Source organism: Vidua chalybeata, chromosome Z (assembly GCF_026979565.1).
Source record: "Vidua chalybeata isolate OUT-0048 chromosome Z, bVidCha1 merged haplotype, whole genome shotgun sequence".
Lineage (NCBI taxonomy): Eukaryota > Metazoa > Chordata > Aves > Passeriformes > Viduidae > Vidua > Vidua chalybeata.
The window spans coordinates 52942134-52964386 of NC_071570.1; the positions used below are offsets into that span (position 1 = coordinate 52942134).

The 22253-nt window shown below is 40.5% G+C and overlaps 1 protein-coding gene across 2 annotated transcripts in view; it reads right to left on the reverse strand.

The window, feature by feature from the left end:
- LOC128802594 (A-kinase anchor protein 2-like) overlaps window positions 1–22253 on the reverse strand; it is a 95772-nt gene that overhangs the window by 17592 nt on the left and 55927 nt on the right. Inside the window, exons 1-2 of one of the 2 annotated variants that reach the window (XM_053969155.1) lie at window positions 22101–22239; window positions 1995–4383 (exon numbers count right to left, since the gene is read on the reverse strand). In XM_053969155.1, coding sequence (XP_053825130.1) covers window positions 1995–4275 — 2281 coding nt within the window. In that variant the 5' untranslated portion in view covers window positions 4276–4383; window positions 22101–22239. Of the gene's footprint in view, window positions 1–1994; window positions 4384–22100; window positions 22240–22253 lie in introns of those variants that run through there. The other variant, XM_053969156.1, reaches the window with a different exon arrangement.

The following is a 22253-nucleotide window of genomic DNA, read 5'->3' on the forward strand; positions in this document are numbered from 1 at the left end:
TTTGCCTCTTTTCACAAATATTGAAAAGATCCTGTAACTATTAAAAGGGAAGCTGCTGCAATCTTAAGAGGGATTATTACATGGTATTCCTCCACCCTATTTCTAAGGATGCCTGCAGGTGTTAACAGAAATACAGCTGGCTAAAGGGACAGCAAGGAAGAGATGAACTGAGGTTTATACACCTTCCAATGCTAAGCGTCCTGCAGCTGAGAGCTATGTTGAGCACATCTGCTGTTCAGCAAGCACCAAAAGCTAAAGAACTAGGAACTCTGGCAACGTTCTTTGTGGGTTTTTTGATCAATGATAGTCTTAAACACTGCCACATATTCATCTTTTCCTAAAAATTATTTCTTTGCCTTGCCACCAGCTGCAAATTGCAGTAGCTTGAGTCATTGGCTAAGAGATCCCAATTTTCTTTCTTGAACATATGGCAGTTGGACATTTAAAGGAAACTGTCTAGAATGATTCATTATAAACAGAAGTTTATAATTTTCTCTATGCTATTTACAACAAACATTTTTACAGACACAAAGTAAATGCCTTGTTGTGTAGAGAAAGCAGAAGTATGTTGTTTTCCCAGAAGCTCTGTTAAAACAAGTATTAGTGTCAGCAGCCCATCCCACATCACTTCTGAGAAAAATACAATCATTACTACCCCATTTCGAGTACTTTCAGATGATGCTATTCTTGAACACAGTCATGAGCACACCTTCATTAAAAAAGTCCTCCTAACTAACATCTGTAGTGCCCCGTATCTCACATCTTGTCAGACATTTCTCATAACACCTCAAATTAGAGAGGATCATTACGAAAAATGTTGTATTAGAGGAGTTATAACAACAGTACTGCAAAGAAAACACTGGTATTTGCTACATTTTTTTTTAATACATGTTAAGATCATCCTCTTTGCAGAAGAAACAAAACTAAATATTCACTATTTATGTGCTCCATAAAACTCCAAGTTCACAATCATATTGAGTAATGGGCTAAGTCTACATCTAATTCAAGCTTACCATGATTTTCAGAAGAAAATTACTATCACTGGCTTGTATTTACACAGTGGAAATAAAGACACCATTTAAGTACTCTTGGTAAAGTGAATACTTTTTCACAATGACCACTGTTAATAAACCTTACAGGCACTTGCAAAGCATATGCAGGTATAGGCTTAATAAAAATCACTACACAGTAATAAGCCTGGTGTGTGCTTCTGGGGTTTTTAAAAATGTATTTTTCCCTCTATTATATTTAGAAGGCATCAGTGCTTGACATTATTTCTTGAGAAGGGGAAGGAGGAGACAGATATGCTGTAACTGCTGTGAATGTCAGCAAAAGAACCCAGAAAACTGATCGGTCAAGAGGACTTCCACTGAATCTATTGAACAATTTGTTGCTTGTTTAGCTCAGTAGTGAATAACACCAGCTAAAATACATGGCAACTCATAGCTCTGGATATCATTTTACAAGACAAAGCTCATTAAGACCAAGACCTCAAAACAGGAAGCAAAACAAACAGAAAAAGATATCTGATTCATACCCCAAAATCTGCACATCTTCACTAATTTTGCACTTCCCTAATGATGTGCAAGACAAGAGGAAACCTATTAAGGATGGCCTTAGATGTTTGTCTTTCAAATAGCCACACAGCTGTAAAAACTGCTGCTGTGCTTCCTAGAGATGATCCTAAATTTCAGGGTGGTCTGAGCAGCACAGCAATGGACATGTCACGCTACAATGTGGCAGTGGGTGAATACAGAAGGAGATTTACTAGGGATGATCAGCACCTCTGCACTGTATTTGTGAAAAACCAGAACCTTCTACAGGTGTGCTCACAGCTAGAAAATTAAGTTGTCCCATGCAGTTTACAGGTAGATTAAGTCATTTGCCCTCCCACCCCTTGCAAAACAATATTTTCATTAAAAATGACATAAAATGAAACCATACTTGACCCTTCAGTCACATTTCACTTCTGCTCTGACACTTTGGGCTCTTACCTGGTGTAGTTTTATAACACACAGTTCTGGTGGGCATGGGTGGTGCACTCTTTGTAACAGGGCTTGGTGCCATTTGTAGACCTTGCCGCTGCCTCTTCAGCTCCTCTTCTCGTTCCTGGGCAGCTCTGATCTCTTCTTCTATCATCGACAAAGTCCGCTGTTTCCTCGACCGTAACTTGAAAGGGCCCACAGTCACTTCAGGCTCCTGTGTGGCCAGGATGGAGGCGGTGCTCCGAAGCTCCGCTGCCTCTGAATACTTGCTAAAATAGCTGACTTCATGCCTGTTTTCCTCCACAAGGAATGGTTGGGTGGCTGAGTACATGGGTGACTGCTGCAAACTCTTCCCTTCCCTGAGTCCTGAGTCTTCCTCTTTTGAAGTCTTTGGTATGGTGTCCCTTTTTTCTTGAACTGGTGAAGACACCTGGGGTGGTTCAAACGTTGGGTTCTGATGCTCCTTAGAGGCTGGAGCTGGCCTGGTGCTGGCTGGCTGCTCTTTGGCTGAGACCTCTTTCTCTGCTGGGATTTCTTCTTCCTTCGAGTTTCCTTTATCCACCTGCTCAGCTATGGCTTGTTGGATGGCGTTTTGAACCAGCAGGCCAGCGTGGTAGTCCAGCTGGTCATCCATCAGCATGGAGTCTGCCAAAGTGGAGGAGGGGGAATCACAGCCTGGGTCACTGAAAGACTTGGAGATGCCTTCAGCCCTGCACTCTGATGGAGTTTCAGCCTGCGGGGTCTGTGGCAGAGAGAAATCCGCTAGAGAACTTTCCTGCAGGGTGCTCATGGTCTCATTGGAGGCACCGCTGTCACTTACATTATCCATGCTGAAGTCATTGGAAAGGGTCTCCAAGACGGTGGTATCCTGAGACCTGACAGACAAGTCATCCAAACCAGAGTCAAGCTCCTCTGGCGGTGAAGAGGCACTGCCTGACTTTGGGAAGTGATCTAGAATTCCCTGTCCATCGTCCTTCACCATTGTGAAGACCGCCCTTGCACTCATGAATTCTCCATCCTCTGACCACAGTTTTGAGGCTGGTCCAGCTCTGGGGCTATCACTGCAGGATAACTCTCTTGCTGTGTCAGCTGTGGTAGTCTGAGTACTTTTGTCATCTTCTGAGCTACAGGAGACTTTCTGTGCTTTGACGACTGTGGCATTGTTACCCTCAAGTGGTCCACTTTGCCCGCACACTGAAACAGGTCTTGTCACAGAGAACATCGGCCTGTCCACATATGGAGAATTGAGGCTTTTGTAGAAGGGTTTGACGGAGAACATTTTGGGTGTTACTGACCGCCTTGGTGCAGCCTGACCCTGAGATGGACCTGAATGCTCCATCAGCTGGAACTGCTTCCTGGCAGCCGAGAAGTCAATTTGCTCTGTGACAATATCTTCTTTCTTGATATTGACTGGCTCTGGGGATACAAAGGAGCAGCTGACCTCTTTGGGGGATGTTGGTGTCGCACCTTGCTGCTGCTGCTGCTGCCTCTCCTTACGCTCCTTGTACTTCTTGTGAGACTCCAGATGCTCTTCATCCTCCAGGGGCTTCTCCTGAGGAGGGTTCCACCATTTGGCAGCAATATTGGGGTTTTTCTTGACAGCCTGGCTTTTAATGAGTTCCCTTCTTTCTTTTTCAAGTTCCATCATTTCTTCTGATGGCCTCACTTTGCGGACTCTGTATTTTTCCTTCTCTTCCTCATCTTCAAAGAGCTTTGAGGGCTTTTTATCTTCATGGAAGGCTCGCAGTTCAAACTTTGCCTCTTTCTTAAGGGTTGTAAGAGTTGTTTCTCCATCCTTAGAGGATCTTCTAGAACTGTTTGAAGAAGTGGGACTTCCTGGCACCTTCAGACTCTCCCTAGTGTCTTCTTTCAGACCACTCAAGGAATGGCCATTAGATTTCAGATTCTCATCTGTTATATTAGCTTCACATGGCTCAACCTCCAAGGATACCTGCTTGTCTGCTACATTTTTTTCCCTTTCACTAGATACTGACTCTTTATTGACATTAGCAGATGCTCCTGAACCATCCATAATCGAGACTACACTTGGTTCAGGGGAGGATGTCCCATTAAATGTACTGTCTGCAGCAGAATCGCAACAATTTGCCTCCAGCACTTCATCTAGGTATCTGATCTCTTTAGCAACTTCACTGTCCAGAGATTCATGCCTGTCCCTAAGTCCATTTTGGCTAGAAGCAGGCGAAAAGAAGTGGGTTGGATTGTCTATGGGATGTGGTGAAGCCACTGTGGTGATGCTTTTATGTTCAGAAACCGGAACTTCAATTTCCATTTTCTCTTCCTTTGTAGCAAGCACAGTAGATGGCTCCAAGAAATTGGCACAGTTTTGGTCTCTGTTTTTTCTTAACCTGATGTCATCCTCAGGGATTCTGGAAGATTTCTAAAATAAAAGAGAGAAAAATTATGAAGTCTTAAAAAATGAACACGTAATTTTTTGCAGAGCAAACGCCATCTGGAAAACAAATCCTAGCACTTCTTAAAGTTGAAATTAAAGCACTCCCTCAGAGTGTGGGAAAGCAAGGCAAGCCATTAACACAAAAAATAAGAAGTTACCTTACCATATGCTGGAAAAGGTACTAAAACAAAACAAACTTTCGTTTAAGAATCTCCCACTTGCTTACCATCCTCACTTTGTCGTTATTTCATGCCTGTGTCTTGGTCTGTGACTAGGAATAAGCTTTGAATTTCTCAGTTAACAGTAACTTGGCAGTTTAGATTCCTCAAAGATTTGCACATGCAGTACACAATACCTATCATCTTGGTACTCTAAAAATGCTTTCCACATCTGAAAGAAATCTCATAATGCTTCTACTGATGAAAAGTATTACTACCTGTGCTTTGCAGAAACAGATGCTAATATGCTGAAAGAGTTGGTGACTCACACCAAGTTAGGAAAATTGATGTAGCAATGGTAGGGAATGTTCAATTCTCAATGGCTCAATCCTGATCATCAGACATGGAGTAGAATTACACAGTGCTGGAAAGACATGGGGTTTTTCTTCCTCCCACATGGAAACCCACACACAATTGCACTTGGAAGACAGGAAGCATCTGCAACTCCCATAGCATGAAGAACACCACAAAGACCATGACAGGGACCACAATCACGGTATCTTCCCTCCCTCTTCTTTGATCTGTAATGCAGATGTACTGGATTCATGTGATGTGATGCCTCTGGTCACAAAGAGGTTATTGACATAAATACTATTTTTGTTCATATATAGACAAATTTTAATGGTCAAGCAGCCTAACAAACTTACTGAGAGTAAAGTCTGAAGGAACTTCTCATTAAGTTGGTAACACATCAATTAACTTCTCAATAATTCTATACTGCTAAAAGGCAAAACCAATCCAAAACACCCCAAAGTGGACATTTTAGACATGGTTCTTCAAAAAGCACTTGGTAACTTCCTAAATCATGAAACCCAAAAGTGATACATTATTCACTTTGACTCACCTTTTAAAACAGAAAGGTGGTATCTGAGCACTCTTTCTTGCCTTCCATATGTATTTCTATGTGTGAGGCATTGATCAAACCCCATGAACCCAGTGGCCACCAACAAGAGCACCATTGTCTAGTTGTCACCCCTGCCTTGCTGTCCCTTATCCAGCATGCTATTAACACACACTGCAGCAGCAGACCATCAACAAGGAGCACAAAGGCACTTACCTGTGACCTGAACAATCACACTGTTGCTGGATTTATATTGGCAGTCAAATGCATTTATTTGACACACCTTAAGGAATTACAGCCAGAAGAGCTCTTTCTAAAAACACTCTGGAGATCTTTCTAATTATGTAGTTGTACACAGTTGAAGATAATGATGGCTTCAGCCATTAGATATTTTCTTCTTAATTGTGCTTAAACACTGGAAAAAAATCTTTAAAAACAAACAACCTGCTTTTCTCTACATATTTTACTTGACAAACTTCACTGATTTTACTTGCTTCAATTCTTCATTTTCTGTTGAACTTATAAATATTCCAGCTAAAGTTTATAGCAGTTCTTTTCTTAAAACATACTGTATTTTTCATCATTTAAATATCTAAATGTGGCCAGTTTCTTTTTTAGTCCTGTTAATTATATACATATATATATATATATATATATATATATATATATAGTCCTGTTAATGATACATCAATAAATCAGATGCTCTGCAAACAAATATAGAGTAAGTGCAAAAAGTGCTTACTTTGTAAAATAGGCGCAGATGGAATGAAAGAATCACAGATAAAGGCTTCTTTTAACCAGAAAGGGCAAGAATTGCTCTTGATTTGCTGGCAGAGCTCCATGTACACAACAGGTATTCAGGTGACAGGATTTAAGACTGCAATACCTTTTTGATATTTGAGGTTACATCTTCCCTGCTTGACTTGCTGGTACAAAAATGAGTATGGTGGCACCTAGAGCAGTCTGTGCAAAGTCCAGGACTGATAACTGTCCCCTTTCACACAAACCATGGGTATGCAATTATGCTCCCACTAATATTTGCTTCTGATCTGACAGATCAAAGCCACTAGTGACATTGGTAACTCTGTAGCTACAAAAACATATCTTGAATGGACAGAAAATCAGTTAATGAAGATGGGCTCTCCTGCCACCAAAACACCTCCCTGCAGAGCCAAGCCAGAGCCAAAAGGCCCTTTGTTCCTGTGCTTCTTGTACCTGCACACCATGGAGCTGGAAATACACCTGACTGTCCCAGAGACTGCCTTCACTAAAGCACATCTGTTTCCACCACTGCTCTAATGTGTGAACTACTCCAGTTCACATAATATTTGGATATTCAAGTTCAGTAAAAGAACCATAGGTGCAGTTTTTTTGCCAAAACCTCTTAGCAAGTAAGAGCCCACTCTGTCACCATAGCTGCAATCCATAACTCAGAATTAATGCACATGCATGTAACAGTCTAATCAGGGCGTGCACTTGTGACAGCATGTATTTCTGGAAGTGCATGTGTCTATGCAATTAGTGTGGGACATGTAATTATGTAGCAAAACAGAAAATTATGCAGTAAAACCTATGAGAAAACAGTGCTTCTTATTGGAGGAGCCTTTCTGGTCTAGGGCTTAGAAACTGAGCATGAAAAAGGACTCCCAGCATGGCAGAGGAGCCAGTGATGATTGCTAGGAGAGTAAAAAAAAAAAACATTTAAAAGAATCAACCATTTTATTTCCTCAAAACATTCTGCCAGAATCTGGATACAACTTTGTGAAGTCATGGCAATGAAAATTAAGCTCTAGACACTCCTGCGAGGAGGAGAAATCAATCTACTGATGAATTACTTGAAGAAAAGAACTGAGATAGCTAAGGACAGAAGCAGATGGCAAAATAAAGCTTTTCAAAACAGTCCAGGCTACAGCACCTGCCTAGGACAACTGACTGTGTGTGGGAAAATGGCACATGTTAGGATGAGCCACCATGGGTGGGAGGAGGTGGGCAGTGGGATACACACAGACCCCCATGCTTCTTCTGCTGTTTGGTGGAAGGAGGTGAGCTTTCCAGGGGGCTGCCTTTTCTCCTTGATAAGCCTGGACCAGTAGCTTTGTATTTGCTGCCTACAGGAAGGCTTTTCAAAGCCTGCACCACTACAAAGACCTGTGAATGGGAAAAGGGCTGCATTCAAACCTAATTGTAGTCAGTCATAGGGCATTCACAGTCATGCTCTAAACCACTCATCTAGACCCAGATTTTCCAGAAGTTGCTGTTACATTTACACAGTCTCTGAATGTGCGTTCATTTCTGTCTAAGTCAGGATGCAACAGGGCAATTAGTGTCATTTCTACAAAGCTGCTGCACTTCAGTAAACTATAGTTATTAGCAGCTTAGAAAATTATTAGCGTATTTTCTCTTTGGCTGAATTCTTCCTCTACAAAAGTGTAAGTGTTTGGGCAATCAGCTCTTTTAGAAGGAGTAAAATGTGGGTGTGCTACTAGCAAGACCCAACAAACATGCTGCCAGTGTCTTCCTTTGATGCAACAAAAAATGCCTACAGAAACAAGTGGGAGGAAATCCTTCTGAGTCAGATCAACATTCTTCTGAAGCATCAGTGGGAAGGGAGAGGAAAGGATTAAACAACTAAGAAGTTTCATGGTTTAAGAAAATCTGGAAGTTTCCTCATTGTGGGCTTTTACAATCACTCCAGCCAAGTTTCAAGACAGCTGTTGATGCTGTTGGTCTCCTGGCTTCATTAGTACTGTCTACCTTCCATTTCTTTGGCTTTCATAGGCTTTTGGAGACTCCCTGTACTTTATTTGCTCCTCCTCCCCCTGCTTCAGCACTGAACCAGTGTTTGGTTCAACCCTTTCCACTCTTCAATCTATCAGGCCCACACTACATCAAGCAGTTTTAGCAGTAAAACCTCATTTGCAGATCGTTTACTGGTTAATCTATACCTCCTTGCTGATGTCAGTCATCTTCTCCCTCTTCACCTACTGTCTTGGCTGGCCTGCCTCTCTGATTGTCTTATTTGCAATTAAGAAGGAAGCAAATGATGGATTTGTTAGGAGATTGACTCTGGCAAACCTTCAAGAGAGCAGCTGCTTTCATTCACCTCACCCTTTTAAAGAGCACAGTCACCACCTGCATAACAGATGGAGCCAATCTGAAACACTGCAAAGACACAAAAATCAACTGAACCTCTGTGGTTCCAGACAAGACACACAGTCCAGAGACAAAACTCCTAGCCTGCACAGGTACTGTCCCATGCTTGCTAGTGACAGTAAGTCTTTGCAAAACTCATTTTCTTTAGGACCTGAAGTGTTGCAGTTCATAATGAACCTGAAAAGCTACACTTGTAAAAGGTGATAGCATATATCCCTCACAGCCCATGTTCCCTACCACACAACAGGTGCCGCCATCCTACCCCATCCCAAGTGGGAATGACAGGCCAAACCACTGTGGCAGCTCCTGTTTCACAATGGCTCCTGCACTCCCTCCTTCCCTCAGCAGGGCCTCATGGGGCAGCTGCCACCCCATCTAACTCCAAAAATGTGGTGAACACCCTTGACACTGGAGGAAGAAGAGTGTGACAGTGGGAGCCATTGCACAAAGGAATCTAAAGAAATGGGTCAAACATCTGTGTTTTGGAAACTACCTATTTGGGTGAGCTAAGAGAAAGCAGTAGCAGGAAAAAAAAGGTACAAAAAGATCCTAGAAATGGAGGGGGGAAGGGGTGAAGATGATGATGTGGAACTAAAGGAAAGAAAGGGTTTCTACTCACATTACTTACAGAAACTATACATTTTGATTAAAAAACCCCAAAACAAAACATAAAAAACCCCAAATCCAAAGTGTTGTCTTCTTACTTTTGTGCAAAAAGGTCTTCCTTTTTCATACAGTATTTTATATTGACACCTAAAGGTTTTTGAAACTACTAAGGTAAATGTTGCCCAAAAAAATTAGAGCTTTTCTCTTAATGAAATAAAATTCAAGTTTCAGGGAAAAAAAAAACAAAACAAAACAAAACAAAACAAAACAAAAAAAAAAAAAAAAAAAAAAAAACCCAAACTCAAATCCTGTCACCAAATTTTGAATTTAAGACATGTCAGGCACATGCTGACACTGCCTTGAATTGTTCCAGTCACAATCCTACTTGCACCCAAAAAGCAAAACCTGGCCTGTTCCTCTCACAGTGCATTATACAGTGTCTTCAATACAAAGACTGAAACAATAACTGGTTACTAAAATGTGTTAGTGTTGAGTGTCACAGTGACATTCTTTGCAAGCAGCTCTCTACCCTCTTCTGTGACTTTTCTGAGGCAGCCAGACAGTACAATATTTTCTTTGTGAAATGCTAGTTTGTCTCCTAAACACTTCAGAAATCACAAGAGTACATTCAAATGCAACAAAAATCAATGCAACTTCCTGATGGGGCTCACTCCCAGATTGGGGTGACCCCAAGAGGTGGAAAAGTCTTTTTTCTAACTTGTGCCTTCAAAGAAAGACTCAGTAGTCTTCAGTCGTCCGGTCTCAAGGCAGTTTATTGTATGTTATCTAAAAGATTTTCTTCCTGAACTGCTGTGGTCCATTCAGCAGGTCAGACAAAAGCACATACACACACACTGACACTGTCTCTGACACCCTCTGATTGCCCAGGGGGTTGGTGCCATCTTTTATATCACACATTATGTGTTAAATGTTTATAGTTTTTCCCCAATGCCTATCACCTATACTGAACAGTGACTTTCTACTCTAAACCAAATCTGTGAGTGCCAACATCACCAAGAACAAGGAGGATAGGAAGGAGAAAGAAGGAGGACAGGGCACGCCCAAATCCCTCCATCTTAGAACTTCTGACCCCCATGTACAAAACTTAGACCCCTCTGTACAAGGCCTAAAACCCCCCTGTACAGCACTCAAAGATTCTTCCTTTCACTTTGTGACTACTTCTATTATAATATCTAAACTTTTGTGACTTCTTGTTCTTCCTGCAAGGTTGGTAAATTGTTCCATGGATCAAATTCAAAACCACAGGGGTTTCCGGCTGCCTGCCAGGGTCTCAGATACTTCTGACTTGGACCCGGAACATCCAAGAATGTCTGAGAGACACCTTGGGTTCCAACAACTTCCTATCACGTCCTCCTAAGAACCAGTCAGGAGCACTTTTGGACTACAGACAGTGATAAGTGATGGTGGGATACAGTGCCAAACAAAGCGCTCACTTGGAAAGCTTGCTGTGTGACATTTTTTACATGGTTTTCCTATTTCCTTTTTCCATGTTTTAGCAAAGAAGTTGTGATTGCATTCATTCAGAAAACATGTGAAAGGCTTTGCAATATTATTTTCATTCCATCTGAGCTATAGGCTTCAGCTTCCCCATGTGATACACTATAAAGCTCTTTTATCAAATCAAACTCCAATCTTCTTTTGCTGCTGTAATAAATTAAAGAGGGATAAAAATAGCCCAAGAATTATGACTACTTTAATGATAAACATATATTGTGTGACAGCATATTTTAATTATGAGGACATACTCACTTGATACTGTATTTTTCCGTATGTGCCTCTGTAGCTCCAGGTTTTATTTGTGCCCTCAATAACAAATAGGTGAATTTTTTTCTGGGTAAATCAGGATCCAAATTTGTAATAAACCTTACTATTTCCTACTAATTCCAGGGTACATAAATTGAAGAGGTATTCTTCTGATAGGAAACCAGCTGGTCTTGTATGCCACTTATTTTCTCTGGCTTCCTAAAAACACAGATCTCATCCCTCCATGAAAAATTTGCAACCCTAATAACTAGATTTCAACCAGTGCTAAAGCAGCAAGAAAATCAAGTATCTTCCTGTAATGCTTGTACAGCTGTTGCAAAAAAACAACAATAAAACGCTGAGTTCTTTATACAAAATATTTTATTTCCTGCAAAGAACTGAAACTGCACAAAGCACCTGTATGGACAAAGTGATTTATACAGAAATTAATATTTAGAGACAAAGGGCTGCTAACTGCTGAGTGAAAGAAATACCACCTCTGATTAAGAAAAAACAATGCAGAGTTTATTACAGAATGATGGTTACATAGCTGGTAGTATGGAAAGCAATATATATTCAAGTAGTGTAGATGCAGATACTACTCTGTGTGGGGCTGGTTAGCTTTGCTATGAAAGCTCTGTTCAGTTTTATATCATCAAGATGGAAATCCGAAATTACAGGAAGCTGTGATTATGCTCTCATAAAGAGAGTGCAGCACTGTTTGGTACTGACACACTCCACACTCACACCCCATTTTCAATCACCTGCACATAGGGAGAACCAGGACCATGAAGAACCCAAGAGATCAGTAAATTGGCAATGATTTCAAGTACCAGAAGCTGCAGTCAAAAGGCCATTCTCCTGTTCTCTGCACTGTTGGCTTCTTGTAATGTAGGTCAGCTTGAAAGTGCAACTGAATTAGAGCAGTAAATGTGTGCAAAAGAATGCATTTCATCCAGAAAATGTGGTTTTATCATCACTCTCATCAGTTCAAATCCCACTTCTGATGCTCCTTTCACCTGCAAAATTATTTCTACCTCAAATTAAAATGCACCAGTAGGCATTATTATTTCTCATACTGCTTCAATCAGTTTCCTAGGACAGAAACAACAGCACACTCTGTGTGCAGGCATGGGAAACAAACCAATGCCACTGAGGGATAGCACTAGACTCAAGGTCAATACAAACCACGTTAGAGTGTTAATCAAGCGCACCACCACAGATGGTTAGTACTTTTTAACTTTGTTACGCATTTTTCCTAAGGCTTATTTTTCCATGGCTTGTGTGTAAAATCTGTTTTTGCTGAAACAAGATTGAATTCCAACAGCCGGGATACTTGATTTAAAGAGGTTGTGGTGCTAAGTCACTCAAATTGGTAAATATGATCTTGTGAAGCAGCCTCCAATGCTGCCTAAGGAAGCACAATGGTCTGGTGGAGAAATAAAAAGCACCCCATCCAACTAACACATAAGGAACATGGCACAGTTAGAATTGCCTGTCCACACCTGGCAAGCAATTCAATTCATGATAAAATCCTTATGGAACAGGAGAATTTCTCCTTTACAACAGAAGGTCACAGATGAGGTCCTGTACCGTTGCACTTACAGAGTCCACTTGGCTAGGCTCCCCACTCAGCTGGTGCTGGTGGAGCTGAGCTAAGGGCTTTCCTGTTTAGTAGCACTCTCTCACACTCAGCCTCTGGTTTGACGTTAAATGAAAGAGGAGAAATCCCAGGTGAATGAGGAAAGAGAAATGTTCAGCTTAACAGAGAGCCTAATACTGATACTGAGTTGAGCAGAACATGACTTCTGAATGTATGCATGAAAAATCAGTTTCACAAAATGCTGCAGCTGAAATCTGCTCTGCGCATGTCAAGGATGGAACAATTGCTCTGATAACGCATGATCTAATCCCAGCAGGGAGGGGAAACGACGCTAAACTAAGCCTTGCTCTTAATACTCTCTAACCCATCTAGATAATGTCAGCACAAGGAATGAGTGACCTTTATGGTTGCTTGCATGAAAAAGAATAGAGACAAGGGAAAAATTCCTTAGTCTTTTCTTCAGGGGCACAGGGTTCCTGTTCCAACTAAAGAATGAATCTACAACTCCTATGTAAATGAAAGAGCTCAAGAAAAATACTGGCATGTTAATCATTTTGGTGAATAAGAAAGGGACCTCCTGAGGAAGGAATTTGTGTTAGGCAGGGGCAGGAAGAAGGCAGTAAATGGAGACAGAGGGCCATGTAGTTCACTTGCTCTCTGAACAGGTACTATGGTTGCTAGGAAAACCTACTTTAATAAATGTAAGAAACAGAGATAAACCTGCTTTAAACAAACAAATAGGCTTTCTGAGATGTATTAGTATTAAAGTCCTCTGAGGATACAGTCTTTCATCAGTTGGTACAGTTTGGTAAATATTTCATAAATGACAGCCTAACCTGTATTTTCTGAAAAAAGATACATGATCTCTATGCTGGAGTTCTTTGACCACTTACTTTCAAGGGCAATAGAGTAGGAATTGAATGATTTAACTGAAACAACCACCTACAAACCTTTGCCAATGAAGACTAAGATTTTTCATTTTAAATCCTGTTTCACAAGTGTTAACAGTTGGAGGTAATACTGCTTTTAACTATTTCCTAAAGCCTAATTGATACTTGCTGTACTTCTGAAAGGCATGGCTGTTCAATACCTATTGGAGTTTGACAAGACTACTGCCGCAGAGGCTACACTGGGCTAAAGGAACAAATTATGCTCAGAAATGTATGGCCAAACATCTGTTTCTCTGACAGCTGAAGAAAGTTAAGAATTATTGTTGATATTTTGTCTTTATCAGTAGGACTTGTTACAGCTGCTCTCATCCATTAGATTAAGACTCACGACAGCAAAATTTCCTTAAATGAAGGTATGCCTACGTAACTGTGCTTGGTGCAGTGTGTCTCACCAGTGGTAGCCTCCTCTGCCAGGAGCACAAAGAACAAGGCAATGTTTGTTCACTGCAAGCAGTGAGTCTTGGGAAGGTAACAGTCTGAGGTCTCAACCAGCCAGCAGGATTAAGCACTCTATGGACTGCTTTCTTCCGAGTTTTTCAAGGAAATTGAATTATTTTAAAGCTAGAGACCTCTAAAATGCTCTACTGAGAGAGAGCATGTAGTGGCTTAAAAAGGTTCCTATTTAGAATTAGCTCTATCCAAAATGTATTTTACGCTGCTACCTCCAGACTCAGGCAAAAGCCCGTAACTGGAACATTATAAAAAGAAAACTGAAAGGACATGAAAAAAGAGGATACCTAGCCTAGTACTAGCTCAAAAATCTCATTATGTCAGTGAAGAGGGGGGAAATATGATGGTGGTCCAAGGATGTAACTCAAGTCTCTGCCATTAGCTGTTTTATACACACAACTGGGAAGAGAAGCCACTTCCTACAGGAGTGCCCACTGTCCATCAGGGAGCTACCACAGAAGAATGCTTTCACTCCCAGTCCCTTTTCCCAGAAACAGATCATGGAGAAAACAGCATTTGGAGACTTTAGCTGAAGATTTTATACAGGAGCCAAAACCCTTTTACTCTGATGCAGTGCAATTCACAGGGTTCTCCCTCTAAGGGCATGCATGTAATTTAATTTTCTGGATGGTGCACATAGAAAAACCCCACTTTAAAGATATATATCAACAAAATGAAATTTGCTATCATTAAATGATGAATCCAATACAGCCACGATGTTGGACTTTGACATACCATTTCAGTGGACTTTGACACATCATTTTAACAAATATTCAGCAAATAAGTAATATTTAGCAGGAAGTCAGACTACAGAGTCTACAAAACAGTTTTGCTAGTGAGAGGCCAAAAGTGTACAGTCTGTAAGAAGGAGGATGTTGCTAAATTCTCCACATGCCATTGCTGTCCCTAGGCTATAAATATGACATACCATGTGAGTTTGGGGTTGTGAACAGTTAGCAACCTAATCTATGCTTTGCTCATAACAAAAGCTACACACTTCAGTCACCTTACTATTTCCTGCAGGAGAGTATTTCATTGAAAGTGAGACTTGCATAGGTTGTTTTTTTTTTTTTAATTCCTTATTTGGGGAAGGTAGTTGAGAAATCCCTGGGATGTCTCCTTTCAGCACCTACCACTTCCTGTGCCTCTGCCTGTTTCCCTCCCCTCTTCCAAGCAAAAACTCATTATTCCTTCTTTTCCTGCTGAAAAGGACCTGATTTAAATTACCTACAGCACATCTGGACTACATTAGGATATTATTTCATTAAGGCATTCATTGCTTTCTCTTTGGGCACGTGGAGAATTAAGATAATGGTGGAGGAAAATATTAACTCTACTGGCTATTCCAGCTCACACTGCTCTGCTTTAAAATTCCTTCAGATTGCCCAGTCCCTCAGCTGTGGGTTCTTTTTTACTTAATAAAAGAAAATTGGACTAAACAGTGGTTAATTCATTTAATGTTAGCAAGATCACCAACGAAACTGTTATATTAAGAGTTGCTGTATTTCTCAAACAATTTGCTATTTGCTATTTGATAGGAAATGCTTGCTTGGAGCTATTTTAAACAGTCATAAAAAGGCTTGGCATTAAATAGCAAGCAGCACCTCGCATTTCTGTAGAAACACAAATTTGACACATTCCAGATCAAATTGCTTTAGAAGGGGGGAAAGACCAGACCTTCTCAAAAGGGTATTGTTTACTAGCATATCACATAAGCAGTAGCTTGGTTTGCAGTATTTGAACCGACTGCATGAGACTTCAGCTATTAGGAGTCTGTCTACCTGAAAGCCAAAGCACAGGCTAGTAGGAGACAGCAAGTCATCTTGGCTTCCAGATGCTTTCTCATTTCTCAGGAGTTAAAGAATGTGCTGTCCTCTGTGCATGCACAGAGGTATCAACTAAGTGCTACAGCATGCATCAAATGCCATAAAACCCAAGAATACTGTTGCTGCTAAATATGACTGCTCACAGTACTATATTTAATTTCCTCCAGTGTTAAAGAACTAAAAGATGAAGCTGCACAAACACCCTGAAAGCGTCTTCATGAACTGAAATTTGCTTTAGTGTCGAGAAGGGTAACACATTCAACTAGTGAGAAACATACCCCTTCAGAGCAACTAAAAGCTGAAGCCAGAAAACTTTGCAAGTGCTGCAAGAATACAGACACTGAATTTGCTGGGTGGTTCTCCTAGTTATCACATGCACAGGATATACAAAAATGTATTTTCTCCTTAGAATCAATATCGTCCTGTATTATGTCTAGTAGAAAATTGTAAATTTCACTACTGCTCACAATGAACAAACCAGCTACAATTCAAAAAATTCAACAAGTATCACTGGAAAATGGTATTTTAAATACTCCTCCCAGTATAGAAAGATAAAGATTAAATGTGATAGATAATGTGTGGCAGGTCAGAAACCTTAGCTTGCCCTTTCTCTCTGTTTCTGTAAACTCTGAAGCAGACTCCAAACATGTTGTTTTCCATAAAGGCCTTAGCTTTTTTTGGTTTGTTAAATCAAATTCCTTCCCTAGCTCATTACAGTACTGTGATGTCACAGGCCAAGTGAGACCTGGTTTAAAAAAAAAAAAATAAGCCCATAACCTCAGTCCATTCACACAAAGAGTCTTTTTTACAAGGAAGATGCCAGTTCACACTACTTGGAAAGTACATGACTTCACTTAACCTGTAAAGCAGCCACCGCCTTAGAGATACTTTCAAAAGCACCGTGCTGTCAAGAGACCTGTTTTCGGGTAGCATAAGCAGGAGTTTACTGAGGTAGGTTTTTTGTGGGCAGGTTTGTTTGGTGGGGTTTTTTTTTGTTTGTTTGTTTTTGTTTGGGTTTTTTGGTCGTTTTAGTTAGTTGAAATTTTTGTTGTTGTTGATTTTTGGTTTGGTTGTTGTTTTTTGTTTCTTTTTCTTTTTTTCTTTCTCTATTTTTTTTTTTTATTTGGATGTTTTGGTTGGGGATTTTTTTTTGGTGGAAGGTGGGAGGCTGGAGGGGGGCTGACAGGGAAAGCCACAACTCAACAATACATCATGTGGCTGGCTTAGTACTAAGAAACAGCAATTATATGAAGGGCTGCTGTGAAAGACACAAGCTCCAAGTGGTAATTAGCAGTAATTTTTACTTACCACTAAACAAAAAAAAAGGCTTGACTATATTCTTTCCAGAGGAGAGGCTGAAATGTTAATGGAAGCACTTAGGCCACCTTTGGTAAGCTGTTTCAGAAGACTCAGGTCAGGGCAGGGGTGCACAGCTTGTATGGAAAGTACCAGCCACATGGAAAAGAACTGGATACAAGGAGTGTAAAAAAATCCTCAAAACACAAACAAACAAAAGAAAACCCCACCCAAATTTGAAGAGTGATGGAGAAAATAGGCAGCACTTTTTGAACAGCACCATACCTGTTCATTACGGCTGCCTGTGGGCTAGTAACATTTGAGAACCCTTGGATTAAGTTTCCTGGAAGCTTGATCGTTTAAGGTAAAAACATGAGCTGTGCTGACCAGACATCCCCTGCAAAGGCCCTCTGGACTTTGGGTTAAAATGGCTTGAATTTAGGATCACAAATGATGCTAAAAATGACATAGTTCAAGCAAATTTTACTCACTTCAGGAATTACATAATATATTGATTTGCTTTCTTACTACTAGAGCATCAGCAAAGGGAAGGCACAGCCATTCTTTACCAACAATGATGAAAGTGACATTTTTGACAGGAGAACCCTTGAAGGCAATGGTAGCTCACTTCACTAGATGCTCCATGACCTGCCTGAGCCACATTAAATGAAGCATGTCAAGCCTCTACATTTTTTAAAATGGGTAGTAAGAAACTCTTTGTCACCTGTTGAATAAGTCTATTAAAAGAGAATGTAAATAAGTTTCTCAACAGAAAAAGAAAAAAAAATTAAAAAGGCACTCAACATCCCTGTCCTAAGCTAAGAGTGGCTTTGGTGAGCCTAAAGTGACAGGAAATACCATGTGTCTTCATGTAACACTTCCCAAACTGTCTGCACAGTAGAAGGATAGATATTTTAATACACAGTTAAAGAACAGTATGAGACAACCAGTATGAGACAGAAATAAAGATTTTACAATTTTAGCTATTTTACAATATTAGCTAATATTAGCTATTTTATTCCCTTGGATCGTCCCAGAATTTTACACTATGAAGAGAGATAAGTGTCCCACAGAGAAATAAAATATTTAAATAAAGTGCCAACAGATTTAAAATGCAATATCTGTAGCTGATTACTGATTAAATACAAAGTTTAGGTAACCTTGCCTCATTTGTGGTCACTGAAGGAGCAGAAGGTCACATGATCTTTATCTTCTGTACTCTTCGTGACACCAGGTGTTTAAAGCCCCACATGCCTGGGAGGTCACTGGAGGACAGAGCTGTAACTGGAGCACTACCCAGGTGTGCAGGAGGATGGAGCTCAAGACCCTTGTTTGATAGAGACTCATGGGAATTGTCCATCTGACATGCAAACGCTCAGTTTTCACTGAACCCTAAAGGAGTTGCTCTATGTAATTTTTTTTGTTTTTAAAATGACCTGTTTCTCATATCAACTAGTTTTGGAAAATATACTGGTATATTGCAAGACTGAATGGGCTAATTATAATGACGTGTGTTCAGTACAGCAGTGTAGCTTAGTAGCAAAGGTAGCAGATACCCTGCTAAACCCTTTTCTGCTATACCTGGCCTCAGATAAACCAACAAGCTTTTTCCCCTCAGGAACTCAGACTCACCATTGCCATCAACTTAAAGTAAGTTGAGGTTTTTATTATTTTTTGGTGTTTGGAGTTTTTTTTCCCCCTTAAAGCATCAGTCCCACTCAAAAGAACCCAAAGTTTATTTTAAAAAAATAAATAAAATTGTAGTGTTCTTGGTTGAAACAAAAATTTGAACAGAAACTTGAAACAGCTGAATGATCAAGAAACAAATAAAAATAAATAAATCTAACTCAAAGTGGTCCAAGAATACTTAAAAATTATTCCTTTTAACTTCAGAATGATTCCTTTTAACTTCCTGAAGTGCAAAGATTCTTGACACATCTGAATTTTTAACCAACTCTTCTGCATGACTATAAGCAGTATGCTTCTGGGTCCCTTATATCATGCCATACTGAAATGAAGTAAGTCTACAAAGACTGAAATGTTTTTCTTTCATAAAGAGTCTGTACTAGTATCAGAGAGCCACTGAACAATCAGCAATTATTATGTCTAGAGACATCAAGGGCAAGATTACAAAAGACAGAGTGCTGGCCTCAGTATCTGGGAAAAAAAAGGACCCTTACAAAGTAATTTACCTGCTTCAGAACCCAATCTTCTAAATTTGCAGCACAAATGCACATTATATCCAAGGATTCTGGGTTTCATGTCTAAACCTGTGTGTATGCAATGTTTGTGTAAGCAGGCAACTCCTATTTTTTTTCTGCAGATCTGAGGATTCTCAGGCCTGCAGTATGTGGAATGCTGGTGTTGAATGGCCACAAGACTGCTCTGTCCATGCCAAGAGGCCACCTGTAAAGGCAGATGAGGTGTGTAAAGCAAGAGCTCAACCAGTCAAAAAAATTATGTAGCTGGCACTATGTTCTGCCAGGCCCTTCACTTTGGGAGACCTCTTTGATCTGAAACAGTCCCCCGCTGAGAACGTTCACAATACACGATGAGGCACTGAATGTAGGGCACAGCTTATGCTGTGTTTCTGGGAGAGGCCATCCCAGAAACAGGAGTTTTCAACTTATGGGTTTGGTTCAACACAAATTATTTTAAAATGTGGCAGAACCAGTGATCTGCAGTGCTATATCTCCTGATTAAGTCGTAACAAAATTACAGCATTCACAATCCCTTTCAGCTACCTCAGGCCACAGATGCTTTATAAACCGAGACACCTTCTTCCCACACTGGAGGTGGCATGACTTCAACCACAGGGTCATTGCTACAATCTTGTAAACAGCTAATTCTGCTCTTTTAACATATAGGAAAAGGTAAAAAATTAAAAAGGGGGGAAAGGGGTGGGGTGGGGGGGAAGGAAAAAAAAAGTGTTCCTCTTTATAAAGTATACACAAGCTTAACATAAACCAAACAAATCCTCTTGTGCATCCCTTTCCTGTTCGGGGAGTAAATACCCTACCTGACTTTCTCAGTCTGTTGGACTAGCATAGCATCCTACATGACTATTAAATACAAGATGTGCAATTGCAGAAGAAAAAACAAGTATTAGAACTCTTCCCTTACCTCCTTCTGTGTCAACAGTCTTTTCATGACACACACCTCTCTGGAGGAAGTGTTATTCCTCTTCCCTGTGTGACAGCAAAGCTGCCTGCATGTGAGGAAAGGTCTAGAGAGCCCAGAGCCATCATATCTGCACATTATTTTTAAACTATAATCTCCACAGACATCTCTATCTGGGACTGTAAAATGAAGAGTGCCTCAGAAGGCTGTCTGCTTGAAGCAAAACTGGTGCTTAAGCCTACAACTGCTAGAGTTCACTAAACATTTTAAGGATCTCCTTCTCATTTTTAATACCTCCTCTAGAAATCTACACTTACCAAACCAGTGGAGGATTAATTACGGGTGGTGAACCTCTGAGGACATCCTGTGCAAGGGACCAGAGTAAAACAACAAAGATACAGGACATATGGTAAAGCTTTTAATGCTAGCCTGTCACTTGCTGGTTCAGTGCTTTTTCACTTTTAAGTGAACTGCTCCATTCCCCAGACTTCCTTTCAGGTCAAACATTTCTGACCTCACTGCATGGTTCCAGCAAGATGAAAAGGGGAGGCACTTCATGAGAGGGGAGGCAGTTTTCTGAGCAGGTGCCCATCCACCTGTGAAGCCAGTCTGAGCATGCTTGCTCACAAGCTGATTTTCAATTTTTGGCAGAAACAACTCATAGAAGCAAGGCAAGGCAGTTTTTCAAGAGAGAATTCCTTTTTGCAACAAAAACTTTTTAAAAATAAATAGTTTTCTTGGATATTTACTCATGTTTAAGGGGCTATTTGAAAACAAGCAATTACAAAGAATTTAATCTGTTGAACAATCTTAATTGTTCTTCCTCCTCCTTCCAAGGAAATTGCACACTTTAAACCCAAAGGCCAGTTTTATTTATTTTGTGAGTACAAATTGGCTCTGTCAGTTCAATTTCCCCTGGTGCTATAACCAGGCCTCCTGTTCTTACAAAGAATAACAGTATGAGACAACCAGTATGAGAGAGAAATAAAACCAGTTTCAGATATATGTGGTAAGGACAACATGCTCACATCTCAAACCTCTCCTTTCCAGAGAGTACCCCCACCCGAAACTTGCATTTCAGACAAAGTCTTCACTGCTGCTGTAGCAGCAGGAGAATAACTGCTCAGCATGAATTACCCAAGGACGGCCACCAAAATAAATTCCAATAGGAAATTGTAACATTAAACCTTGATAGGGGAGCAGAGGGCTCTTACATTTCACTAGTGCTTTGCATTTTGCAGTGAGGAGGTGCAATGCAGTTGCTTTTTGCTGCCCACTTTCACAGGGGAAGGGGTCCAGTGCCAGGCTCTGATGCTGCTTACTGTCAGGGCTGTGTCTTATGACAGAAAATGACTACAGCTTCTTTGGGGAAAAAATGCCTCCAGCATGTACTTGTACTTATATGAATGTCTACTCACACCAGCTGCTGCATTAGGTAACATAAGTAGGAAACCTTTAACCCTGGTGAAAACTAAGTGTTCAACCCAACCCAAAGAATACCTGAAGGCCTCTCTTGATGCTGTTTTGATTGAAATTAATTTCCAATGCTAAAACTGGTCTTCATTCATATTTCCATATTGAACAGGTAAAACTTAAATTATGTGTTTGCACTTAACTGCTCTGGAAATTGGGGCTTTGAGGGCATTCTCTATTTAGAAAAAAAAGTGGCACATGACATGTTTACTACCTCAGCACAGCAAACGTAAAATACCTTGTCAAAATTACTAGGGATAGAGCAATAAATGCCAATCAGCAGAGAATGCCATGAAAAGATGAGGCCAGGAAAAACAAGTTAGAAAGGTCATACAGAATCCCCCTTCCTTCTTTTCCTCAGATACTCACAGTTAATATTTAAGGAACTATTCATCTCCTTACCTGCTGTCACACACAAACAAGGAATCTGAAATGAAAAATTACTTAGGTTTGCTGCAAGCCACTTGGAGGGGGAAAGACTTCCTTTCGTCTCTTTTCCACTTTTTCAGTACCTCTCAAAAGCACTGTCTTACCCACACACTTTAGTTGTGGGTA